Source organism: Ursus americanus, chromosome 24, assembly GCF_024610735.1.
Source record: "Ursus americanus isolate L20-20 chromosome 24, mUrsAme1.1.p, whole genome shotgun sequence".
Classification (NCBI taxonomy): domain Eukaryota; kingdom Metazoa; phylum Chordata; class Mammalia; order Carnivora; family Ursidae; genus Ursus; species Ursus americanus.
This window is the reverse complement of record NC_142150.1, coordinates 35,824,310-35,845,946: the sequence shown is the minus strand read 5'-3', so window position 1 is coordinate 35,845,946 and position 21,637 is coordinate 35,824,310. Positions and strand designations below refer to the sequence as shown.

At 41.8% G+C, this 21,637-nt stretch overlaps 1 protein-coding gene across 1 annotated transcript; it reads left to right on the top strand.

Moving 5' to 3' along the window:
• The first annotated feature begins 1,989 nt into the window (after positions 1 to 1,989).
• LOC123784983 (olfactory receptor 5A1-like) lies at positions 1,990 to 20,994 on the top strand. Its single transcript, XM_087854899.1, is given in 3 exon segments — positions 1,990 to 4,557; positions 4,885 to 4,995; positions 20,437 to 20,994. A coding segment is annotated over 1 exon segment (1,047 nt). The 5' UTR covers positions 1,990 to 2,035; the 3' UTR covers positions 3,083 to 4,557; positions 4,885 to 4,995; positions 20,437 to 20,994.
• The last annotated feature ends 643 nt before the right edge of the window (positions 20,995 to 21,637 follow it).

Here is a 21,637-nt window from a genome sequence, read left to right as displayed (position 1 = left end):
GGTCTCCTAAGTTTCTTTTCACTGCTATCCAGCTTCCACACCTGCTTCCACACTGGAACACTGCTCTGTTATATTGTTAAAATCATATTTGATGACTAGTTCCCTGTTTACAAAGAAATAATTAAAAATTTAAAAACAAACCAGACCAAAACTTCTGTTTTCCCTCTTGCCCATAGGAGAAAAGTCAAACTCCTTAGCATGATATTTACCCAGCAAATATTTGTTGAGCACCCACTATGTGCCGGGTATTGGTGTAGGTACTTGCAATACTTCAATGAACAAAAGAGACAAAATTCCTACAAATCCTGGTCTTCCTTAAGCTCGCATTCTAGTAAAGGGAGACAGATAATCAACTATCAACAACCAATCGATTACATGCAATGGGAGAAGGTGATAAGTCCTATAAAAAGAGCAGAACAGGGTAAAGGGGACAGAAATTTGGAAGTGGAGAGAAGGCTGAAATTGAATATGTATGTACATGTATGCAATTATATATATAGCATATGCAATTACATGCATAGTAGATACAATTATATACATACATACATATGAAACAATTAAACAAATGTTTTTGCCATTTTTGCTTTTGCTTTCAAGGATCTCTCACAATTTGCCCACCTCCCACTGCCTTTCAAAACTAGACTTCTGTTCATCTTCTCTTCACCCTGCTCACCCCGCGCTTCTGCCATGATGACATTTTTAAGGTGTCCCAAGTACTATGCTCTCCTTCACTTTTGCAAATGATTTTCCCATCTTTAACATAAAGTTCTCTGAACCAACTGCCACCAATCCCCTCACACACCAGATTTTCATCCTGCTAACCCTTTACTCACTGTTGGAAACCTCCTCAAACACACCTCTCGGAAGTCTCCAGCTGCTGTGCCCAGGACCCACACAATGTACGAATACTTCCCTCAGGGCACCTGTCACGTTGTGCTGTGGTTTATCCGTTTCCTGTCTGTCCCATGCCTTATGTTGAACATTTTGAACTTAATAATCATGTTTTATTACTTTCTACATCACCCACATTTAGCTCTATCAAACATATGGTGCAAGGTTTGTGATCAAATGATAATATTTGTGCAAAATGAACACTGGCACTTTCCAGTGTTGAACTTTTTTTTTTTAAGATTTATAGTAGAGAGAGATGGGGGGGTGGCAGAGGGAGAGAGAGAGAAGCAGACTCCCTATTGAGTGTGAGACTCAGTCTTATGACCCTGAGATCATGACCTAAGCAGAAATCAAGAGTCAGATGCTTAACCAACTCAGCCACCCAGGTGTCCTGAACTTTTATTTTTTTTTATTTTTTTTTTAAGATTTTATTTATTTATTTATTTAACACAGATAGAGACAGCCAGCGAGAGAGGGAACACAAGCAGGGGGAGTGGGAGAGGAAGAAGCAGGCTCCTAGCGGAGGAGCCTGATGTGGGGCTCGATCCCATAACGCCGGGATCACGCCCTGAGCCGAAGGCAGACGCTTAACCGCTGTGCCACCCAAGCGCCCCTGAACTTTTATTTTTAACTCCTATCTTTAATCTCTAAAGGGGATGCCAGTGTTTTACACCTCTATGTGCTTCATTCCACTGATTAAAGGAGAACACTTTGACCCCATAAAAGTTGGTCAGAACAAACTATGATGACAAGAAACACAGAATTGCCTCTCTGGGTATTCTAACTGCTGACATATTTATTTTCTTTAAAAAAGGAAAGAAGTATCTAACATAAATCTGAGTGGCTCAATAATCCAACCACAGTGCCTAGAAGCAAGAGAAAAAAAGGGGGTGTTTAGTCCAAGTTCTATCAATAACTTCCTTCAGTAAAGTGGTGGCATTGGCAGTGAAGGTCATGATCCAGACAATGCAAAAATGCCAGTCCTTCGTGAGCTGTCAGTTTTGCAGGAATAGTGCATCAGAATCGGGATGACAATGCTCTCCATGAAAGACCCAATAAATGCTGTAGAGAGGAATTCTGCATAAGGTAGAGGTTGGACATTTGCTTTCCTGTGTCTCTTGTGACTCGGGGATGCTATGATTCCATGGCAGAACAAAGTGTTTTCTTCACCTGGTTTTTCACTCCCCAGGAATCTCCCTTTGGGGCTCCGCTGGCAGCAGAGAGAAGATCCATGGCCATGGGAAGGAACGTCAGCATGACAACCAGTTTCATCCTTTTGGGATTTTCAGAGCATCCAGAGCTACAGGTTGTCCTCTTTGTGTTGTTTCTGGGGATCTACTCCATGACTCTGGCTTGGAACCCGGGCCTCATTGTCTTGATCAGGATGGAGTCATGCCTCCATTCTCCCATGTATTTTTTCCTTGGAAACTTGTCCTTTGTTGACATCTCATATACATCCTCCATTGCCCCCAAGATGCTCTGCGACTTCTTCAAGCAACAGAAGACAATCTCCTTTGTGAGCTGTGCTGCTCAGTTTTTCTTCTTCATTGGCATGGGGGGCACTGAATGCTGTCTCCTGGTGGCCATGGCATATGACCGGTATGCTGCCATCTCCAACCCTCTTCTCTACACAGCCCTCATGTCACCCACCATCTGCTTGGGGTTGGTCATTATAGAATACACTGGAGGGTTGCTCACTGGATTGGTCCAAATGAGCTCCATATTCCAGCTGCATTTCTGTGGGCCATGAGTCATTAACCACTTTTTCTGTGACCTGCCACCTCTGCTTGTCTTCTCTTGCTCTAGTACCTTCCTCAGCCAGGTAGTGAACTTTCTTGTTGTGTGTGCAGTTGGTGGGACATCAAGTCTTGTCCTGGTGTCCTATGGCTACATCATTGCTGCTGTCATGAAGATTCATTCAACCCAAGGGCAGATGAAGGCTTTCAACACCTGTGTCTCTCATCTGACCACAGTGATTCTCTTCTATGGCTCTGGTCTCTTCTCATATCTCCATTCTAGTGCTGGCTACTCACAGGACCAAGACAAGCTGGTGTCCATGTTCTATGGAGCTGTGATTCCCATGCTGAATCCCATCATATATAGTTTGCGAAACAAGGAGATCAAAGATGCACTGAAAAAACTCAAGGACAGAAAGAAGCAGATGTCCTCTCTGTGTCTTATAGTTCCTTGAGTTAAAAAAAGAAAGAACAACTTAAGTTCTACTGTATGCAAATAGGCATAACATTAAGTAGGTCACAGAATTTGAGTAATGAAGAAGGTATTTCAAGCAAGATCCCCAACCTACATGTCTACTGCACAGTTAGGCTCAACAAAGGTTTTTCTTCCCTTTATCTTTCTTGTCATGAACTGATGCAGCTTTGATTTTGGTCACTTGTGATAGAAAACAAATATTCTTTTTGATGACATTCTTTAGCTTTATGGCATCAGGCGCTGGGTCCAGGATGCCATATCTTAGAGCCAGTTGGGTCATAACCCCAGGACCACAAGCATCCACTACAGACCTCTTCACAATACAATATGGCTCATACCAATCCATTCATCACTTTGCCTTGGATTCCTACCTATCCAAGGGTTGATACTGACCAGGAAGGCTAACCCTGGTTCAGGATCCTGAGAGCTCTAATGGTTTGGGTCTAGCAATGGTTGCTCAGGGCCAGGAGAGCAATAGGGTACCTTTACGCTATGTCCAAGATGAGCCAAGGGTCACATGTGTGGGGTCATGAAGTCCACTGAGCCAGAAATAGGAGCCCAAACCAGCAGATCTAAAGTTGTGAAGTCACAGTGAGCAAAAAGCAGAGATAAGTTTAAGTAAGAAATTCTAAAGGAGAGTAGAGTGCCAAACATTTCACTTTCATGACTGAAACCACCTAGTGACTGGGTGAGACCACTTGGTTTAAGGAATAGGATCAGGGAAGAGAGGCTTCCCCTGGAAACTCTAATTCCATATCTGCTCCCTGGATAGTTCTCAGTCTTGATGCTGTATGGATATTTCCTCTCTGTCCTCACCCCATCCCCCAGCTTACTTTCACTTCGTGTTCTAGAGTTCTTATCTTGTCTCCTGTATCTCTGGAATTTAATCTCAGCCTGTCCCACGAATCTGATATCCCTGCTTTCATTTTTATACATTATCTCAGAAGGGACCCCACTCCAGGACGTGAGATGGGACAACCGAGTCAGTGAGCAGAATTGAATGTGGATTTTAAATCATCTTTGATCCTATTTTACAGGATGGTTCTTCAGCAAAGGACAAACATTTCTGAAGTCCTGCTTCTTTAATGGTTGTGTGTATAAGTTGTAGTGAGTCATGACAGCCATCCCTAAATCATATCAGCGTCGGCTATAAATAGTCTGCCTCAAGCCTTCTTTCAATTCATGCTGTTATTTGATCTAGTCTCTGACCACTTGCATTATTTGTAAAGTGTTCCTTGTTCCTTGACTTCTCCAAACCAGGTTAAGAGTTACGGCAATGTCACAGAAGACTACCTGTTGTATGATTTGATTTACAGGAGATTTCTAGAAAAGACAAACTGTAGAAATGGAAACATATTGGTGGTCACCTAGACTGGTAGGAGCAGGCTTCAGCCATAAATGGGAATGAGGACACCCTGGGGAGTGATGGAAGTATTCTAAAACTGGATTGTGGAGGTAATTGTGCAATTATATAAATTTGCTAAGAACTCATTGAACTGTACATTTAAAATGGGTGAATTTAATGCATGTAAGTTGTGCCTTGATAAAGCTTTTAAAAATAAGTGATAAACTATGAAACAGCAACAACAAAAAAGAAAGAACAGGAAACCAATGCTCTTAGCTGGGTTTGGAGAGAACACAAACACATATTATCCCATTTTTATGCATTAGGACAGTGAGAAACGGTGACGTGCCCGATGTCACACAGCTAGTAACTGACAGAATGCAGATGCAAACCTCAACTCTTTGGCCCCAAACCCATGCTGTTGACCCCTCCACTAGGTGAGCTTTCTTCCCTGTTGTGCGACCTGCCTCCAGTCAGTGCTGCTGGGTGCCATCATGAGGGACTCCACTCACATCGGGATGTGGCCAGAATGCTCATCGGAATGACATGTAAGCAAGAGACACTCTGAGGCCTGATGTCCTCAGACAGTTCATTTAAGCTGCTGTTGTTACTCTTCTTTGAGTGTGATGTGCTCGGGTTCATTTGGTGCTTTTTATATATTGCTCATGTGGCAGACAATTACTACTCTACAAGTTCCCACAGATGGCTTTATTTTCCATCGCTATTAAATTGGTTTTGAACAAGAAAAAAAAAAGAGTTATAGCAATGTGCTCCCATCACATCCTCTATTTCTACCAGCACCTGTGATGCTTTCTTATTTTTTCTTGTTCAGTTATTAGTCTTCTCCCTGAGTTGTTAACATCTGTGTAAACTCCTCTCCATTAAAACATAAGACATGACTGGGGCAAACTCTGTGCTTAATGTTTGGTTAATAAATGAATAAAATCCAAATTCACTTGGCAAATGATTTTGAGATTTTATGCCAAAGGAAGGGAATTAACACTTAATAGATGCTTATTATATGTCAGGCATTGTGCCCAGCAGTTTTTAAGAAATTCTGTTTCAGTTATTTTTTTAAAGATTTATTTATTTATTTTAGAGAAAGGGAGAGAGAGAGAAGGGAGAGGGGCAGAGGGAGAGAGAAATCCTCCTATTAGGTGCTGAGCCTGACATGGGGCTCGTCCCAGGACCCTGAGACCGTGATCCGAGCTGAAATCAAGAGTCAAATGCTCTACCAACTGAGCCACCCTTGTGACCCAAAATTCTGTTTCAATTCTATAACATATGCACAGATTCCTTGCTGAAAAAGAGATTATAACATTAGAGGTAAGAAAATGTCTCCTTTGACCATAGTTCTCAGTTTCAGTTCCTTCCTGCACTCCCCAAGAGGTAACGACTGTTATGTTAGTATGTAAATTTACAATTTTTCTGCATATTCATGTATGTACCAATATATAATATTACTTCATGTGGCTCTGTATTTACATAAATGGTATCATACTGAAGGATGCTTCCATACCCCTTTTTTTTTCTTTCAATGTTATTTCTTGGAGCTCTTTCCATGCTATATATTTCCACATATAAATCTACCTCAGTTTTTTAAAATTATTTCACAGAATTGTCACACCAAAATTTATGTAATTATTCTGCGTTGATGGACATTTAGGTAGTTTCCAGTTTTTGTTAGTTTATTACAAACAGTGTTGCAATATACGTGCTTATACATACCTCTTCGTGCTAATACCCAATTTTTCTGGTAGAAACAGAGAAGTTGAATTGCTATTTATAAGGTCTGTCTATTTTTAAACTTTCACAGACACTGCCAAACTCTCTCTAAAGTGGCTACCAATGGCTATTCCTGCCAACATTCTAGGGCACCTGTCTCCTCATACCCTAGATGAAGGACGATATTAACAAAACTTAACTTTCTTTCTTACCTGATAACCTCTCTATACGTATTCTCTTAATTCTTTTTTTTTAAAGATTTTATTTATTTATTCGACAGAGATAGAGACAGCCAGCGAGAGAGGGAACACAAGCAGGGGGAGTGGGAGAGGAAGAAGCAGGCTCATAGCAGAGGAGCCTGATGTGGGGCTCGATCCCATAACACCGGGATCACGCCCTGAGCCGAAGGCAGGCGCTTAACCGCTGTGCCACCCAGGCGCCCCATATTCTCTTAATTCTTAAAATGATCTTGCTAGATAAGATTGTTTATTGTTTTCATGTACATACAATGTACTACCTACTATATAAAGATTATACACACTCTTTTTTTCAGTTCTTACAACCACATATTAACACAAAATAGAGGTTTTAACCATTTTTATCCAAGAAATGAAATAGTTAAGGCTCAGGAAGGAGGTCAAGCAAACATAAAGGCACACACTAAGAAGTGAAGGAGATCCTACGTGCATATCTACACAACGCTAAGAAATTAATTGAAAATACACATTCTCACATGTATGTTTGGCATTGTCCAGAAATGAAGAAGAAAATATTAAAGCAAATCCTATCAAAAACTATTTTCTCAAGTCATTCATAATTTAAGTGCAGAAAAAGAAAGGAGAACTGACTTCTGTTAAATAGCTAGGGCCAGCTTTGATAAGATCATCACTTGTGTCATATATCAGGAATGACAGGCTTTACTTAAAACAGCATTATTCAAAAATAGATTTCTCAGTGGGACAGTTTTATAAATGGTTTTATTCCCAAGTGACCTGGAAACAAGGGAGAGACAAAAATGTTAAAACAAAAACAGAATGGAATTAATAATGAATTTGTAATGCTTTTCAAGGTAATAGTGGTGATGACGCTCCATCCCAACTTAGGTCATTTACATCTAGATTTAGACGAAAAATGTCCAGTTGTGCTGGAGTCTCTGGTGAAGGAGAACCGTCTCGAGCAGCAATATCAAAACACTGGGGTGAAGAGGGTGATAAGGGAGGAGGAGGGTTGATGTTTTAAAGTCTACCCTGGATTAAGCCAGATAAGAAGAGAGACAACATATATCCATATATACATATACAATGAATTATACATATATACATATACAATGAATTGTATATGCCAGATAAGAAGAGAGACTACATATATACATATACATATATACATATACACATATACACATATACATATACACATATACATATATACATACACATATACATATATACATATACACATACACATATACATATATACATATACATATATACATATACACATATACATATACACATATACATATATACATATACATATACACATATACATATACACATACACATATACACATACACATACACATATACACATATACATATACATATATACATATACACACATACATATACATATATACATATATATACATATACACATATACATATACATATATACATATACATATATACATATACATATATGTATATACATATACACATGTATGTATATACATATATACATATACAATGAATTATACATATATACATATACAATGAATTGTATATGCCAGATAAGAAGAGAGACAACATATATACATATACAATGAATTATACAATGAATTATACATATATACATATACAATGAATTGTTTTTACTGGAGGACTCTAGAAGAAATATACCAACAACTGCTTTCATAGCAACAACTTCTCTGTATTCCCCTTATTAACACTGTGAATTGTATCACTGAACACGGACACATGAACTCCGTCTACACTGGCTGCTGAAAAGTTCTGATCAAAATCTGTGACTCATCTGTAGCAAGAATTTGGGTCATCTGGCACACACTCCGATTCTTATTCCTGGTTCTCTTCTGTATCCCTGCTCTGTGTCTCTCACTGTTCTTTATTCTATTACCATGTATATTTTATGTATCTCTGCAAACTGCTTGCTCAAATATTTGGGAGCAAAGTAGAATACAAAAATGTCTAAGAGTTTGCTTTACACACCAGGTTGGTGCATTTTTTAAAAAATTTTATTTAAATTAAATTTAGGTAACATATATTATTAATTTTGGGGGTAGAATTTAGTGGTTTATCAGTTGCATATAACACCCAGTGCTCATTACATCAAGTGCCCTCCTTAATGCCCATCACCCAATTACCCCAAGTCTCACCCGCCTCCCCTCCAGCAACCCTCAGTTAGTTTCCTACAGTTAAGAGTCTCTTATGGTTTTCCTCCCTCTCTGTTTTTATCTTATTTTATTTTTCCTTCCCTTCCCCTATGTTCATCTGTTTTGTTTCTTTCCACATATGAGTGAAATCATATGGTATTTGTCTTTCTCAGACTGAATTATTTTGCTCAGCATAATACCCTCTACTTTCATCCACGTCCTTGCAAGTGGCAAGATTTCATTCTTTTTGATGGCTGAGTAATATTCCGTTATATATATTTGTATTAATAAATATATTTAGTTATATATATATATACATATATATCACATCTTCTTTACCATTCTTCTGTTGATGGACATCTGGGCTCCTTCCATAGTTTGACTATTGTGGACATTTCTGCTATGAACACTGGGATGCAGGTGCCCTTCAAACCACTATGTTTGTATCCTTTGGGTAAATACCTAGTAGTGCAATTGCTGGGTCATAGGGTAGTTCTGTTTTTAACTTTTTAGGGAATCTCTATACTGTTTTCCAGAGTGGCTGTGCCAGCTTGCATTGCCACCAGCAGTGTAGAAGGGTTCCCCTTCCTCCACGTCCTCACCAACATCTGTCGTTTACTGACTTGTTAATTTTAGCCATTCTCACTGGTGTGAGGTAGCATCTCATTGTGGTTTTGATTTGTATTTCCCTGATGCCGAGTGATGTGGAACAGTTTTACCTGTGCTGTTAGACCAACCCAGTCAAGAAATGGTTTGGTGCATTTGAAAGTGAATTACTCATGTAGTCGCTGATGTCTCTGACCTCTGCTCCAATCCCACCCATGTTCCTACTTTGTAGTCATTCTAGACTTCTTCCCCATAATTCTCCCGGTTCCCTCTCAGTCTCTGTCTCTGTCTCTCTCTGAGCCTCTGTGTATCTCTCTCTCTCTCCGTCTTGGAGAACCATCCTGACCCCCTGGTCCAAGTTGAGGTCCTCCCAAATGTTCTCTTAGACCTCCGTACTTCCCTCTCATACAATTCATCCTTGTTCAATGTCTGTCTTCCCGTTCGACTACAATCTCCACGGCAAAGCACGTGGTGCCTGACACGTACTATATGCACAATTAATTTTTGTGAGTACGTTAATCATGTGACTGTATCTCAGAAAGGGTTTAGAGCTGCCGGTGGACCTATCAGTGACTAATCTCTTCCACTCCCCTCTTTGCACAAATAAAGACCTGAAGCTCCGGGGCGGAGGGGAGTAATTTGCTAATGGCTCCCAGCTGGTTAGTGAAAGCACCCCCTTTCCAGCCCAGCAGCCTTCCGAGCACTCCACAACAGCTGGCGGTGGCGTGTCAACAGCTTGAAGCTGCTTGAACCAAGAACACAGTGTAGGTCAAGGATCTTTGCTTCACAGTTTGGTAACTCTGACTTCTTGTTTTCGGGGAAATCATGCCACCCAGCTCTGTTGCATGAATTTCATGGCTAGGGAAACTGTTCTCCGTCTGATCATAATTGTAATGCCTCACTGGAAGAAACTGGAGAAAGTACGTGTGGACTGGCTGTTTTCATGCCATGTTCCAGAGGTCCCAGGGATCTGTACAGGCCTTTTCTAAGAGGCAGGGAGGAAACCACTGGGCTTTGGGGCCCTGGCCCTTGTTCAATCAATCGAGGCAGTTCCCCCCCCCCTTTTTTTTTTACATGTTTTATTTATTTTTTTTAAATAAATATTTTTTCTTTATTATCTTCACTTATTTATTTTTTTATTATAATAATATTTTGTATTATATTATGTTAGTCACCATACATGTTTTAAATATTAGTTTCTGTGTAAACTTGCATTTGAAAATAAAGGTTCCACTGCTAAAATTATGCTTATAATCTGTAAATTTAATACAGTTCTCTAATTTTGTGAGTGAAGAAGTGACAGGCTGAGGAAGAGAAGCAGTTCACAAGAGAATGACAAGACTGGGATTCACGCTTACTTCTCCTGACTCCTGGTGCCTTGACTGTGCACTTCACGTACACACACACACACACACACACACACACTCTCACACAAACTCACAGTACTCTCTCACACAAACACATGTACACTCACATAGGCATACTCACAATACTTTCTCACACACACAATACACTCATACACAATCACACAACATATAAATACACACACACACACACACACACACACACCCCATGGAGGTGAAGGGGAAGGAGGGAGGAGGTGGTTCTTGTTAACATCCTGACACCAATAAAGTGGGGCTCAGGGCTTTCTCCACCCCAGGAGCTTGGCTTGCTTCATTCTTCCCTCTCTCCATCCTACTTGTGCAGTGACCAGCTGCTCTCCTTCCCTCTTCCTGCTCAGGAGAAGTTCTGTTCTTGTCCCTTTGTGCATATAGCTATTCTCCATCTTTTCCTGGGGGTGCAGCAAGCAGGAAAGGCAGGTCACATTGGAAACCTGAGCTTTTCCAGTGGAAACAGAGTTGTTGCCCCTGGAGAAAGGACTTCGGACTCCAGTAGAAGTTCTCTTACTGGGAGGAAGGGTGTGATAGCAGGAAATTTTGCCTCCCGGAGCCCTGATACCACAGTGCATGGGTGGTCCCCCAGTATATCTATGAAAAATCAGCCATACAAAATAACCACAACAAGGCAGAATGTGGCTGGTTGAGCTGAGTCAACCAGTGGAGGACTCCCCTGCCCCTTGGACACACAGGCAGGGACACATTTCTTCAAACACAAAGATTCAAGCTCAAAACCAAGGAAAGGAAATATTTGGATGCCAGAAAGAGAGAACTCAAAATCAGAGCGATTAGTGGGAACTGAAGTTCTGTGGCTAAGGGGCTTTCTGAGTCATAGCGGGGTACTGGGACATCAGGGGCTGTGGGAGGTGATCCAGGTCACTGGACCTGTGTACAATATTCACAGGGGACTGGCAGTCAAGAGAGGCCATCTGTCTCAGCCACCACCTGCAGATGAGAAAAATTCTACCCACTGGCTTGTGGGAAATAGTTGAGATGCTTGCCACCTTCTAAGATCTACCAGAACCCCAGGCCTGTGTGCCTGCAGATGTGAGGTTTTATTTCACACTGATGCCAAACACTGGTCCAGGAGGAGGTATCAGGCCTCAGCAGAGACAAATTTAGAACCACCTTGGAGGGACAACTGCACGAACCAGAACAAACTGGCCTCCCACAGCAAACCCCAGTGGAAAAGGAGCTCAAGAGTCATAAGTTACAAACCACACAAGGAAACAAGCCAGCAAGAGGAAGTAGCAGTGGGAACAACAAGTGGGAAAATGTACATGCCAAGACCCCTATGGGACAGACTCGCCTCAACATCTATTAGTAAATGATCACAGCTGTAGTTATCAGCTGGAGCAAGTTAATTGGGTTGTAGACTCGTGGACCCTGCACCATGCAGACGCTGCAAAGGAGCTCAACAAACTCTTATTGTATAGATTCAGAAACAGAGATTTAGAGAGAGGAAGGGACTTACTGAGGTCACCGCAGGTTAGTGGCAGATGAGGAACAGAACCCAAATCTCCAGAATTCTAACCCTGTGCTACTTTTACTACCCCAATGATGCCCTAATTTCCCAGTTAGACATGAAAAACCTAGCTTCAAGAGAGGACCAAGAGGAAAGAGGGACAGAAAGACCTTCTTAAGACCTTAAAACCAGAGCCAAGGCCCTCGGTCTCATTAGCCAAGCTCAGATTTGGTTGTATAACAACTAGAAATTTTAAATAAAACCCCTCTTAGTTTCTTTTGCATTATGCTGACCTGTTTCTCTTTCCTATTCTTCCTCCACCTTTCTTAGTCCTTGTCCTGTCAGCATGAAGGAATTGTCATCAGAATTGGGGCAAGTCAGTTCCAATAGTTCCTCCTTCCTACCCAACTTCTACCCTACCCTCTAGGCAGACCCTGCCTGCACACTGCGCAGAAGGATGGGGGGGAGGGGTGAGACCTGGTACCTTTAAGCCAGCCCCACTAGCTGCAGGTACTTGGCAGGGATGGGGATAAAGGTGGGTATGGAAGTGGATATGGGTTCAGTCCTTCAGGGACAGAGCTTTAAACGCTGGTTCCAACATAAATAAGGCAAAAGCTCTTGGCACATAGGAGTACTCCCTCTGGGCTCTTATAATTCATTTGTTACATAAGACACTAGGCTCACACAATCCCAGATTCACCCAGGATATAATTATAGATCAGAAAACCAAATTATGGTTTTCAGCCGGTCCTCCGAGTCGAGCTGGATAGGTACCAGACCAGCCTAAACAACCACGGAACCAGCCTGAGACGCAGGAAGACGCATCTGGATCTCTACAAATGAACATCTCCAGCGCTGAGTATTGAGGTACGAAGCGGGGAGCCATGAAACTGTGCACAGATATCGGAAGATAAACGGAAGGGGGAGGGAGCCGCCGCGTTCGGGCACCGGGAAGCGGTAGCCACTTGCACGGGGGAGCGGGCGGGCTCGAGGTCGGCACCCGCAAAACAGCAGACTGAGACCGTGAGCCGGGTGCGCGCCACCAGGCATCTCACGGAACCCCGGAATCCCGGTGCGCTCACTGGATCCAGACTGAGACCGGGAGATCCCGGAGCGCGCGCGGGGCGGCTGGCGGCTGGCGGCATTAGAAACACAAAGGACAGAGACGCCGGCCCTGGAAGTGAGGGCTGGGACGCCGGGTGTGGGGCGCACATCCCGGGACGCTGCAGGGTTGAGCAGCACCAACAGAAACAGAGTTAAAGTGGCCAGAACATTAGTAGAGAACGGGCCACAATCCCTCTGTTCTGTGACAGAGGCTGAAATTCGGCCGCTGCTGCTCTGACTCTCAGAAGAGGCACAGCAAACCGCCAGGGAAAGCCGCCAGAGAACAAAAGCCTGGAAATACCGGCTCAGGGAGTGCCCATCCCCATCCTCCCTCGCAGGGGACGCGGAGACTCTACCCAAACAGGGTTGCCTGAGTATCGGCGCGGCAGGCCCCTCCCCCAGAACACAGAAGGCAAGCTGAAAAATCAAGAAGCCCACAACCCGGGCGCCTGGGTGGCGCAGTCATTGAGCGCCTGCCTTCGGCTTAGGGCGTGATCCCGGCGTTCCGGAAAGGAGTCCCTCATCGGGCTCCTCCGCTGGGAGCCTGCTTCTTCCTCTCCCACTCCCCTGCTTGTGTTCCCTCTCTCGCTGGTTGGCTGCCACATAAATAAATAAATAATATCTTTAAAGAAGAAGCCCACATCCCTAAGATCCCTATAAAACAAGGGGCACGGCCTGGGACCCAGTCAAGAATTTGGGCTCTGGAAACCCCGCAACCTCTCTTCATCAGAATGACAAGAAGGAGAAGCCCCCCCCAGCAAAGAAAAGACAGTGAGTCTGTGGCCTCTGCCACAGAAATAATGGATACGGATGTAACCAAATTATCAGAAATGGAATTCAGAGTAACGATGGTCAAAATGATGAGTAGAATTGAAAAAACTATTAACGAAAAGGTTACTGAGAATATAGAATCCTTAAGGACAGAAATGAGAGCGAACCTGACAGAAATTAAAAATTCTATGAGCCAAATGCAGGCAAAACTAGAGGCCCTGACGGCCAGGGTCGCAGAAGCAGAGGAACGGGTTAGTGAATTGGAGGATGGGTTAATAGAGGAAAAAATGAAAATAGAAGATGGTCTTAAAAAAATCCATGCCCACGAATGTAGGTTACGGGAAATTACTGACTCAATGAAACGATCCAATGTTAGAATCATCGGCATCCCCGAGGGGGTGGAGAAAAACAGAGGTCTAGAAGAGATATTTGAACAAATTGTAGCTGAAAACTTCCCTAATCTAGCAAGGGAAACAAACATTCGTGTCCAAGAGGCAGAGAGGACCCCTCCCAAGCTCAACCATGACAAACCTACGCCACGTCACGTCATAGTGAAATTCGCAAATATTAGATGCAAGGATACAGTATTGAAAGCGGCCAGGGCAAAGAAATTTCTCACGTACCAAGGCAAAAGCATCAGAATTACGTCAGACCTGTCTACACAGACCTGGAATGAGAGAAAGGGTTGGGGGAGCATATTTAAAGCTCTTTCAGAGAAAAACATGCAGCCAAGGATCCTTTATCCAGCAAGGCTGTCATTCAGAATTGATGGAGAAATAAAGACATTTCAGAATCGCCAGTCACTAACCAATTTTGTAACCACGAAACCAGCCCTACAGGAGATATTACGGGGGGTTCTATAAAAGTCAAAAGGCCCCAAGAGTGATACAGAACAGAAAGTCACAGCCAATACAAACAAAGACTTTACTGGCAACATGGCAACATTAAAATCATATCTCTCAGTAATCAGTCTTAATGTAAATGGTTTGAACCATCCGATAAAACGCCACAGGGTTGCAGATTGGATAAAAAGAAATGACCCATCCATTTGCTGTCTACAAGAGACTCATTTCAAACCCAAAGATGCATTCAGACTGAGAGTAAGGGGATGGAGTACCATCTTTCACGCAAATGGACCTCAAAAGAAAGCTGGGGTAGCAATTCTCATATCAGATAAATTGGATTTTAAACTACAGACTATAGTTAGAGATGCAGAAGGGCACTATATTATTCTTAAGGGAAGTATTCAACAAGTGGATATGACAGTTATAAATATATATGCCCCCAACAGGGGAGCAGCAAGATACACAAGCCAACTCTTAACCAGAATAAAGAGACACATAGATAAAAATACATTAATAGTAGGGGACCTCAACACTCCACTATCAGAAATAGACAGAACACCCTGGCAAAAACTAAGCAAAGAATCAAAGGCTTTGAATGTCATACTCGACGAGTTGGACCTCATAGATATATATAGAACACTACACCCCAGAACCAAAGAATACTCATTCTATTCTAATGCCCATGGAACATTCTCAAGAATAGACCATGTTCTGGGACACAAAACAGGTCTCAACCGATACCAAAAGATTGAAATTATCCCCTGCATATTCTCAGACCACAACGCTCTGAAATTGGAACTCAACCACAAGGAAAAATTTGGAAGAAACTCAAACACTTGGAGACTAAGAACCATCCTGCTCAGGAATGACTCGATAAACCAGGAAATCAAAAATCAAATTAAACAATTTATGGAGACCAATGAGAATGAAAATACAACAGTCCAAAACCTATGGGATACTGCAAAGGCAGTCCTAAGGGGGAAATACATAGCCATCCAAGCCTCACTCAAAAGAATAGAAAAATCTAAAATGCAGTTTTTATATTCTCACCTCAAGAAGCTGGAACAGCAACAGAGGGACAGGCCTAATCCACGCACGAGGAAGCAGTTGACCAAAATTAGAGCTGAAATCAATCAAGCAGAAACCAGAAGTACAGTAGAGCAGATCAACAGGACTAGAAGCTGGTTCTTTGAGAGAATCAATAAAATTGACAGACCACTGGCAAGACTTATCCAAAAGAAAAGAGAAAGGACCCAGATTATTAAAATTATGAATGAAAAAGGAGAGGTCACGACGAGCACCATTGAAATTGGAAGGATTATTAGAAATTTTTATCAACAGCTATATGCCAATAAACTAAGCAATCTGGAAGAGATGGAATCCTTCCTGGAAACCTATAAACTACCAAGATTGAAACCGGAAGAAATTGATTCCTTAAACAGGCCAATTAATTATGAAGAAATTGAGTCAGTGATAAACAACATTCCAAATAACAAAACTCCAGGCCCGGACGGTTTTCCTGGGGAATTCTACCAAACATTCAAAGAAGAAATAATACCTATTCTCCTAAAGCTATTTCAAAAAATAGAAACAGAAGGAAAGCTACCAAACTCATTCTATGAGGCCAATATTACCTTGATCCCCAAACCAGGCAAAGACCCCATCAAAAAGGAGAATTACAGACCGATTTCCCTAATGAATATGGACGCCAAAATCCTCAACAAGATACTTGCTAATAGAATCCAACAATACATTAAAAGGATTATCCATCACGATCAAGTGGGATTCATACCTGGGATGCAAGCGTGGTTCAATATTCGCAAATCAATCAGCGTGATACATCATATCAACAAGAAAAGACTCAGGAACCATATGATCCTCTCAATCGATGCCGAAAAAGCATTTGACAAAATACAGCATCCTTTCCTGATTAAAACCCTTCAGAGTGTAGGAATAGAAGGTACATTTCTCAATCTCATAAAAGCCATCTATGAAAAGCCTACTGCAAATATTATTCTCAATGGGGAAAAGCTGGAAGCCTTTCCCTTAAGATCAGGAACACGACAAGGATGCCCACTCTCGCCACTATTATTCAACATAGTACTAGAAGTCCTTGCAACAGCAATCAGACGACAAAAAGGGATCAAAGGTATTCAAATTGGCAAAGAAGAAGTCAAAATGTCTCTCTTCGCAGATGACATGATACTCTATATGGAAAACCCAAAAGAAGCCACTCCCAAACTATTAGAAGTTATAGAGCAATTCAGTAACGTGGCAGGATACAAAATAAATGCTCAGAAATCAGTTGCATTTCTATACACGAATAACGAGACTGAAGAAAGAGAAATTAGGGAATCCATCCCATTTACAATAGCACCAAAAACCATACGTTACCTTGGAATTAACTTAACCAGAGACGTAAAGGACCTATATTCTAGAAACTATAAATCACTCTTGAAAGACATTGAGGAAGACATAAAAAGATGGAAAGATATTCCATGCTCATGGATCGGAAGAATTAACATAGTTAAAATGTCCATGCTACCCAGAGCAATCTACACTTTCAATGCTATCCCGATCAAAATACCAAAGACATTTTTCAAAGAACTGGAACAAACAGTCCTTAAATTTGTATGGAAACAGAAAAGGCCCCGAATCTCCAAGGAACTGTTGAAAAGGAAAAACAAAGCTGGGGGCATCACAATGCCGGATTTCGAGCTGTACTACAAAGCTGTGATCACAAAGACAGCATGGTACTGGCACAAAAACAGACACATAGACCAATGGAACAGAATAGAGAGCCCAGAAATGGACCCTCGGCTCTTTGGGCAACTAATATTTGATAAAGCAGGAAAAAACATCCGGTGGGAAAAAGACAGTCTCTTCAATAAATGGTGCTGGGAAAATTGGACAGCTACATGCAAGAGAATGAAACTTGACCACTATCTCACACCATACACAAAAATAAACTCCAAATGGATGAAAGACCTCGATGTGAGACAGGAATCCATCAAAATTCTAGAGGAGAACATAGGCAACAATCTCTACGACATCGGCCAAAGCAACCTTTTTCATGACACATCCCCAAAGGCAAGAGAAACAAAAGATAAAATGAATTTATGGGACTTCATCAAGATTAAAAGTTTCTGCACAGCCAAGGAAACAGTCAGAAAAACTAAGAGGCAGCCCACGGAATGGGAGAATATATTTGCAAATGACACTACAGATAAAGGACTGGTATCCAAGATCTACAAAGAACTTCTCAAACTCAATACACGAGAAACAAATAAACAAATCAAAAAATGGGCAGAAGATATGAACAGACACTTTTCCAATGAAGACATACAAATGGCTAACAGACACATGAAAAAATGTTCAAAATCATTAGCCATCAAGGAAATTCAAATCAAAACCACACTGAGATACCACCTTACGCCAGTTAGAATGGCAAAAATAGACAAGGCAAGAAAGAACAATTGTTGGAGAGGATGTGGAGAAAGGGGATCCCTCCTACATTGTTGGTGGGAATGCAAGTTGGTACAGCCACTCTGGAAAACAGTGTGGAGGTCCCTTAAAAAGTTAAAAATTGAGCTACCCTATGATCCAGCCATTGCACCACTGGGTATTTACCCCAAAGATACAGACGTAGTGAAGAGAAGGGCCATATGCGCCCCAATGTTCATAGCAGCAATGTCCACAATAGCTAAATCGTGGAAGGAGCCAAGATGCCCTTCAACAGATGACTGGATTAACAAGTTGTGGTCCATATATACGATGGAATATTACTCAGCTATCAGAAAGAACGAGTTCTCAACATTTGCTACAACATGGACGGCACTGGAGGAGATAATGCTAAGTGAAATAAGTCAAGCAGAGAAAGACAACTATCATATGATTTCTCTCATCTATGGAACATAAGAACTAGGATGATCAGTAGGGGAAGAAAGGGATAAAGAAAGGGGGGGTAATCAGAAGGGGGAATGAAACATGAGAGACTATGGACTATGAGAAACAAACTGAGGACTTCAGAGGGGAGGGGGGTGGGGGAATGGGATAGACCGGTGATGGGTAGTAAAGAGGGCACGTATTGCATGGTGCACTGGGCGTTATACAGAACTAATGAATCATTGAGCCTTACATCGGAAACCGGGGATGTACTGTATGGTGACTAACATAATATAATAAAAAATCATTAAAAAAAAAAAAAAAAAAAGAAATGAAATCCAACCCATTCAGGACTAAAAAAAAAAAAAAAAAAAAAAAGAAAACCAAATTATTTTATAATAAGAAGTAACAAAGAGCACACAGTAGGCCCAGAGTAAGTGCTCAGAAATATTGGTGTACATTGTAATGAAAATCCCATAATAATGTTGCTTCAGCTTGAATATTCATTCCCAACCATTCATGGCCTGATTTTCCCGGGGTGTGTTTGAGAATTGTGGTCAGCTTTGTCTGCTTTATTCATTTACTTACTCATTCAATAGTAGCAAGTATTGGTTGCCCATCAGCTAAGTACCAGATACTGCGCTAGACCCTGTAATACAACAATGAAGTGAAAGGATACAGTCTCTTCCCATAAGGAGCTCACATTTTACTAGAAGAAAGAGTCAAACAAAAAGGTCATTAAAATATACCATGACAAATGCAAGGGATGCTATGGAGCACATGAGAGAGACATTATAACATTAACCGATGTTCTACATTAATTAATGTTTCATTAGAGGTACAATCCCAGGGCAGCAAAGGTAAAGGCACAAGGGAGCTAAGGCCGGGACAGAGACAAAGCAAACTAAGGGGGTATATCACTGAGCTGATCACAGCTTAAGGAAAGATACAGTCGTCTAGTATCTTTGGACAGATCACATGAAGCCACCAGTTCTCCAAACGGTCCATTAGAAGGAAGAGCAAATTATTTGCCAGATCCCACCTATCTCTTGTCTCTAACTCATTCACGTTCACTGGCATGTGGAATTAAGTCCTCTGTACTTCAGGGCTGCATTATCCACTTCCTCTTGCCAACTGCTGGAGAAGCCATATCCCACATGGCCCAGTACTACCGCTGAGCTCAAAACTGAGGAAGGAGCCAAAGTCTCTTTGGGTCCAGCAGTGTTTATGGTCTCCAGATACAACATAGGATGTCAAAAGACAACTCTTCAGCTTGGTTTGCCTCCACAACATCCACTAACAAGTACACATGGTCAAAATTTTCTTACGTCTTCACACTCTTCATGTCTCCCTGCCCTAATCCCTGGTAAATGCCGTTCTGTGTTCTGTCTCTACGAATTTGCTTCTTCTAGGAACCTCATATAAGCAGAATCATACAGTATTGGTCCTTTTTTGTTTGTCTAGTCCCAAATTTGACAAGCCTCAGAACACTGGCATAAAATAATTTCTGGGATGTGAATTCTTCAACTTCAAACATAAATCGGATGCCCGTCATAAATGGAATGTCTTGCCCTGTTGGCTCCATCACCTTGGGGCCTGTAAGTCTCTACCACTGACTGTTCTGGGACCTCATTAATAGCGTTCTAAGACTGCAAAGTTCTTACTACATTTGTTCTTTTATTCAGCTATTTTTTCCAACAAATATTTATCAACCACTTACTGTGTGTCAGATACTTTTCTACGGAAGACTGGTATTCATGTGGATAGGTTGTGAAAATAATTGAAATATGTTCTCCTTGTAGGTTAACAGGTACTTTTCCAAGCCTATCAAGTACCCTATCTGCTCTGATCCCTGCCTTGGAAACCTTGAAATTCTTCATGACCCACCAATAAAGGAATACTTGGGCCAACAAGAGGCCTCTAGGACCCTCACACTATGGTCTGAATCCATTCGGATTAGTCATTAAACAAGATAGACTTACTCATACTCCCACAGGACTTCCAGGATGGTGGGCACGTAAGCCAACCACCTTCTCTTGCTTGCATCTGGTTTACAGCATCGCTGTCAAGATGGCGATAGCACAAAGTCTGATCTCAGCCACCAGAGGGTTAAACGGACAATTTGGGTTCAGTTGAAGAAAATGTTTTCTAAGAACCAGAATTGTATGCAAACGGTAGGTAGGGAGCCACCCTGCCCTGGAGGCATCTAAGCAGAGGTTGTGTTATATTGGATTGTAAGAGTTGGAAGTGGCTCAAGCCTTGGCTGGGAGGGCAGGTCCACTCCAATCATGGGCTTCTATAATTCTATGATTCTAAATTGGGCATCAGTAAACTACAGACCACAGCCAAAATTCAGCTCCGCCCCCACCCCATTTTTGTAAATAAAGATTTATTGGCACACAGCATGCCCATGCATTTACATATCATCTCTTTCTGATTTACAAGGGCAGAATTGAGTAGTTACCACAGAGATCATTTGGTTGCAAAGCCTCAATTTTTTTGCTCACTGGCCATTTACAGCAAAAATTTGTGAACCCCATTCTGAAAGACTCCTAGGATGAATTCTTTGATAAAGCAACCAATCACTTCTAATTTACCTTTGTCATTAATCCAGATGGCATGGCTACTAGATTGTTTTCCTTAAAGAGATGCCTATCTTTGTTTAGGATCTTAGTAAAAAATATTCAGGTGATCCCTCAGGGTCGGTACGGCTTCCCATGCTGTCAAATGGACAACAAGAGGAAAGTCAAGCTCTTGATTTGCTATAACATGCCTTTTCTCCTACTTCCATTGTGAGAGGACTGAACTACAGAGTCAGCCTGAACACGGCAGCAAGCTCAGCAAAGCTGAAAGCAGATACACACTGAGCTCCTACCTGGGTCATATGGAGATTTACGTGGACGATTTACAACCTCACCTGTTACATACAGGTAGATGCTACTGCTTATGTTTCATAGTTGAGGTGACAGAGGTTTAGGGAGGCTCCAGAATTTGCCCAAAGTC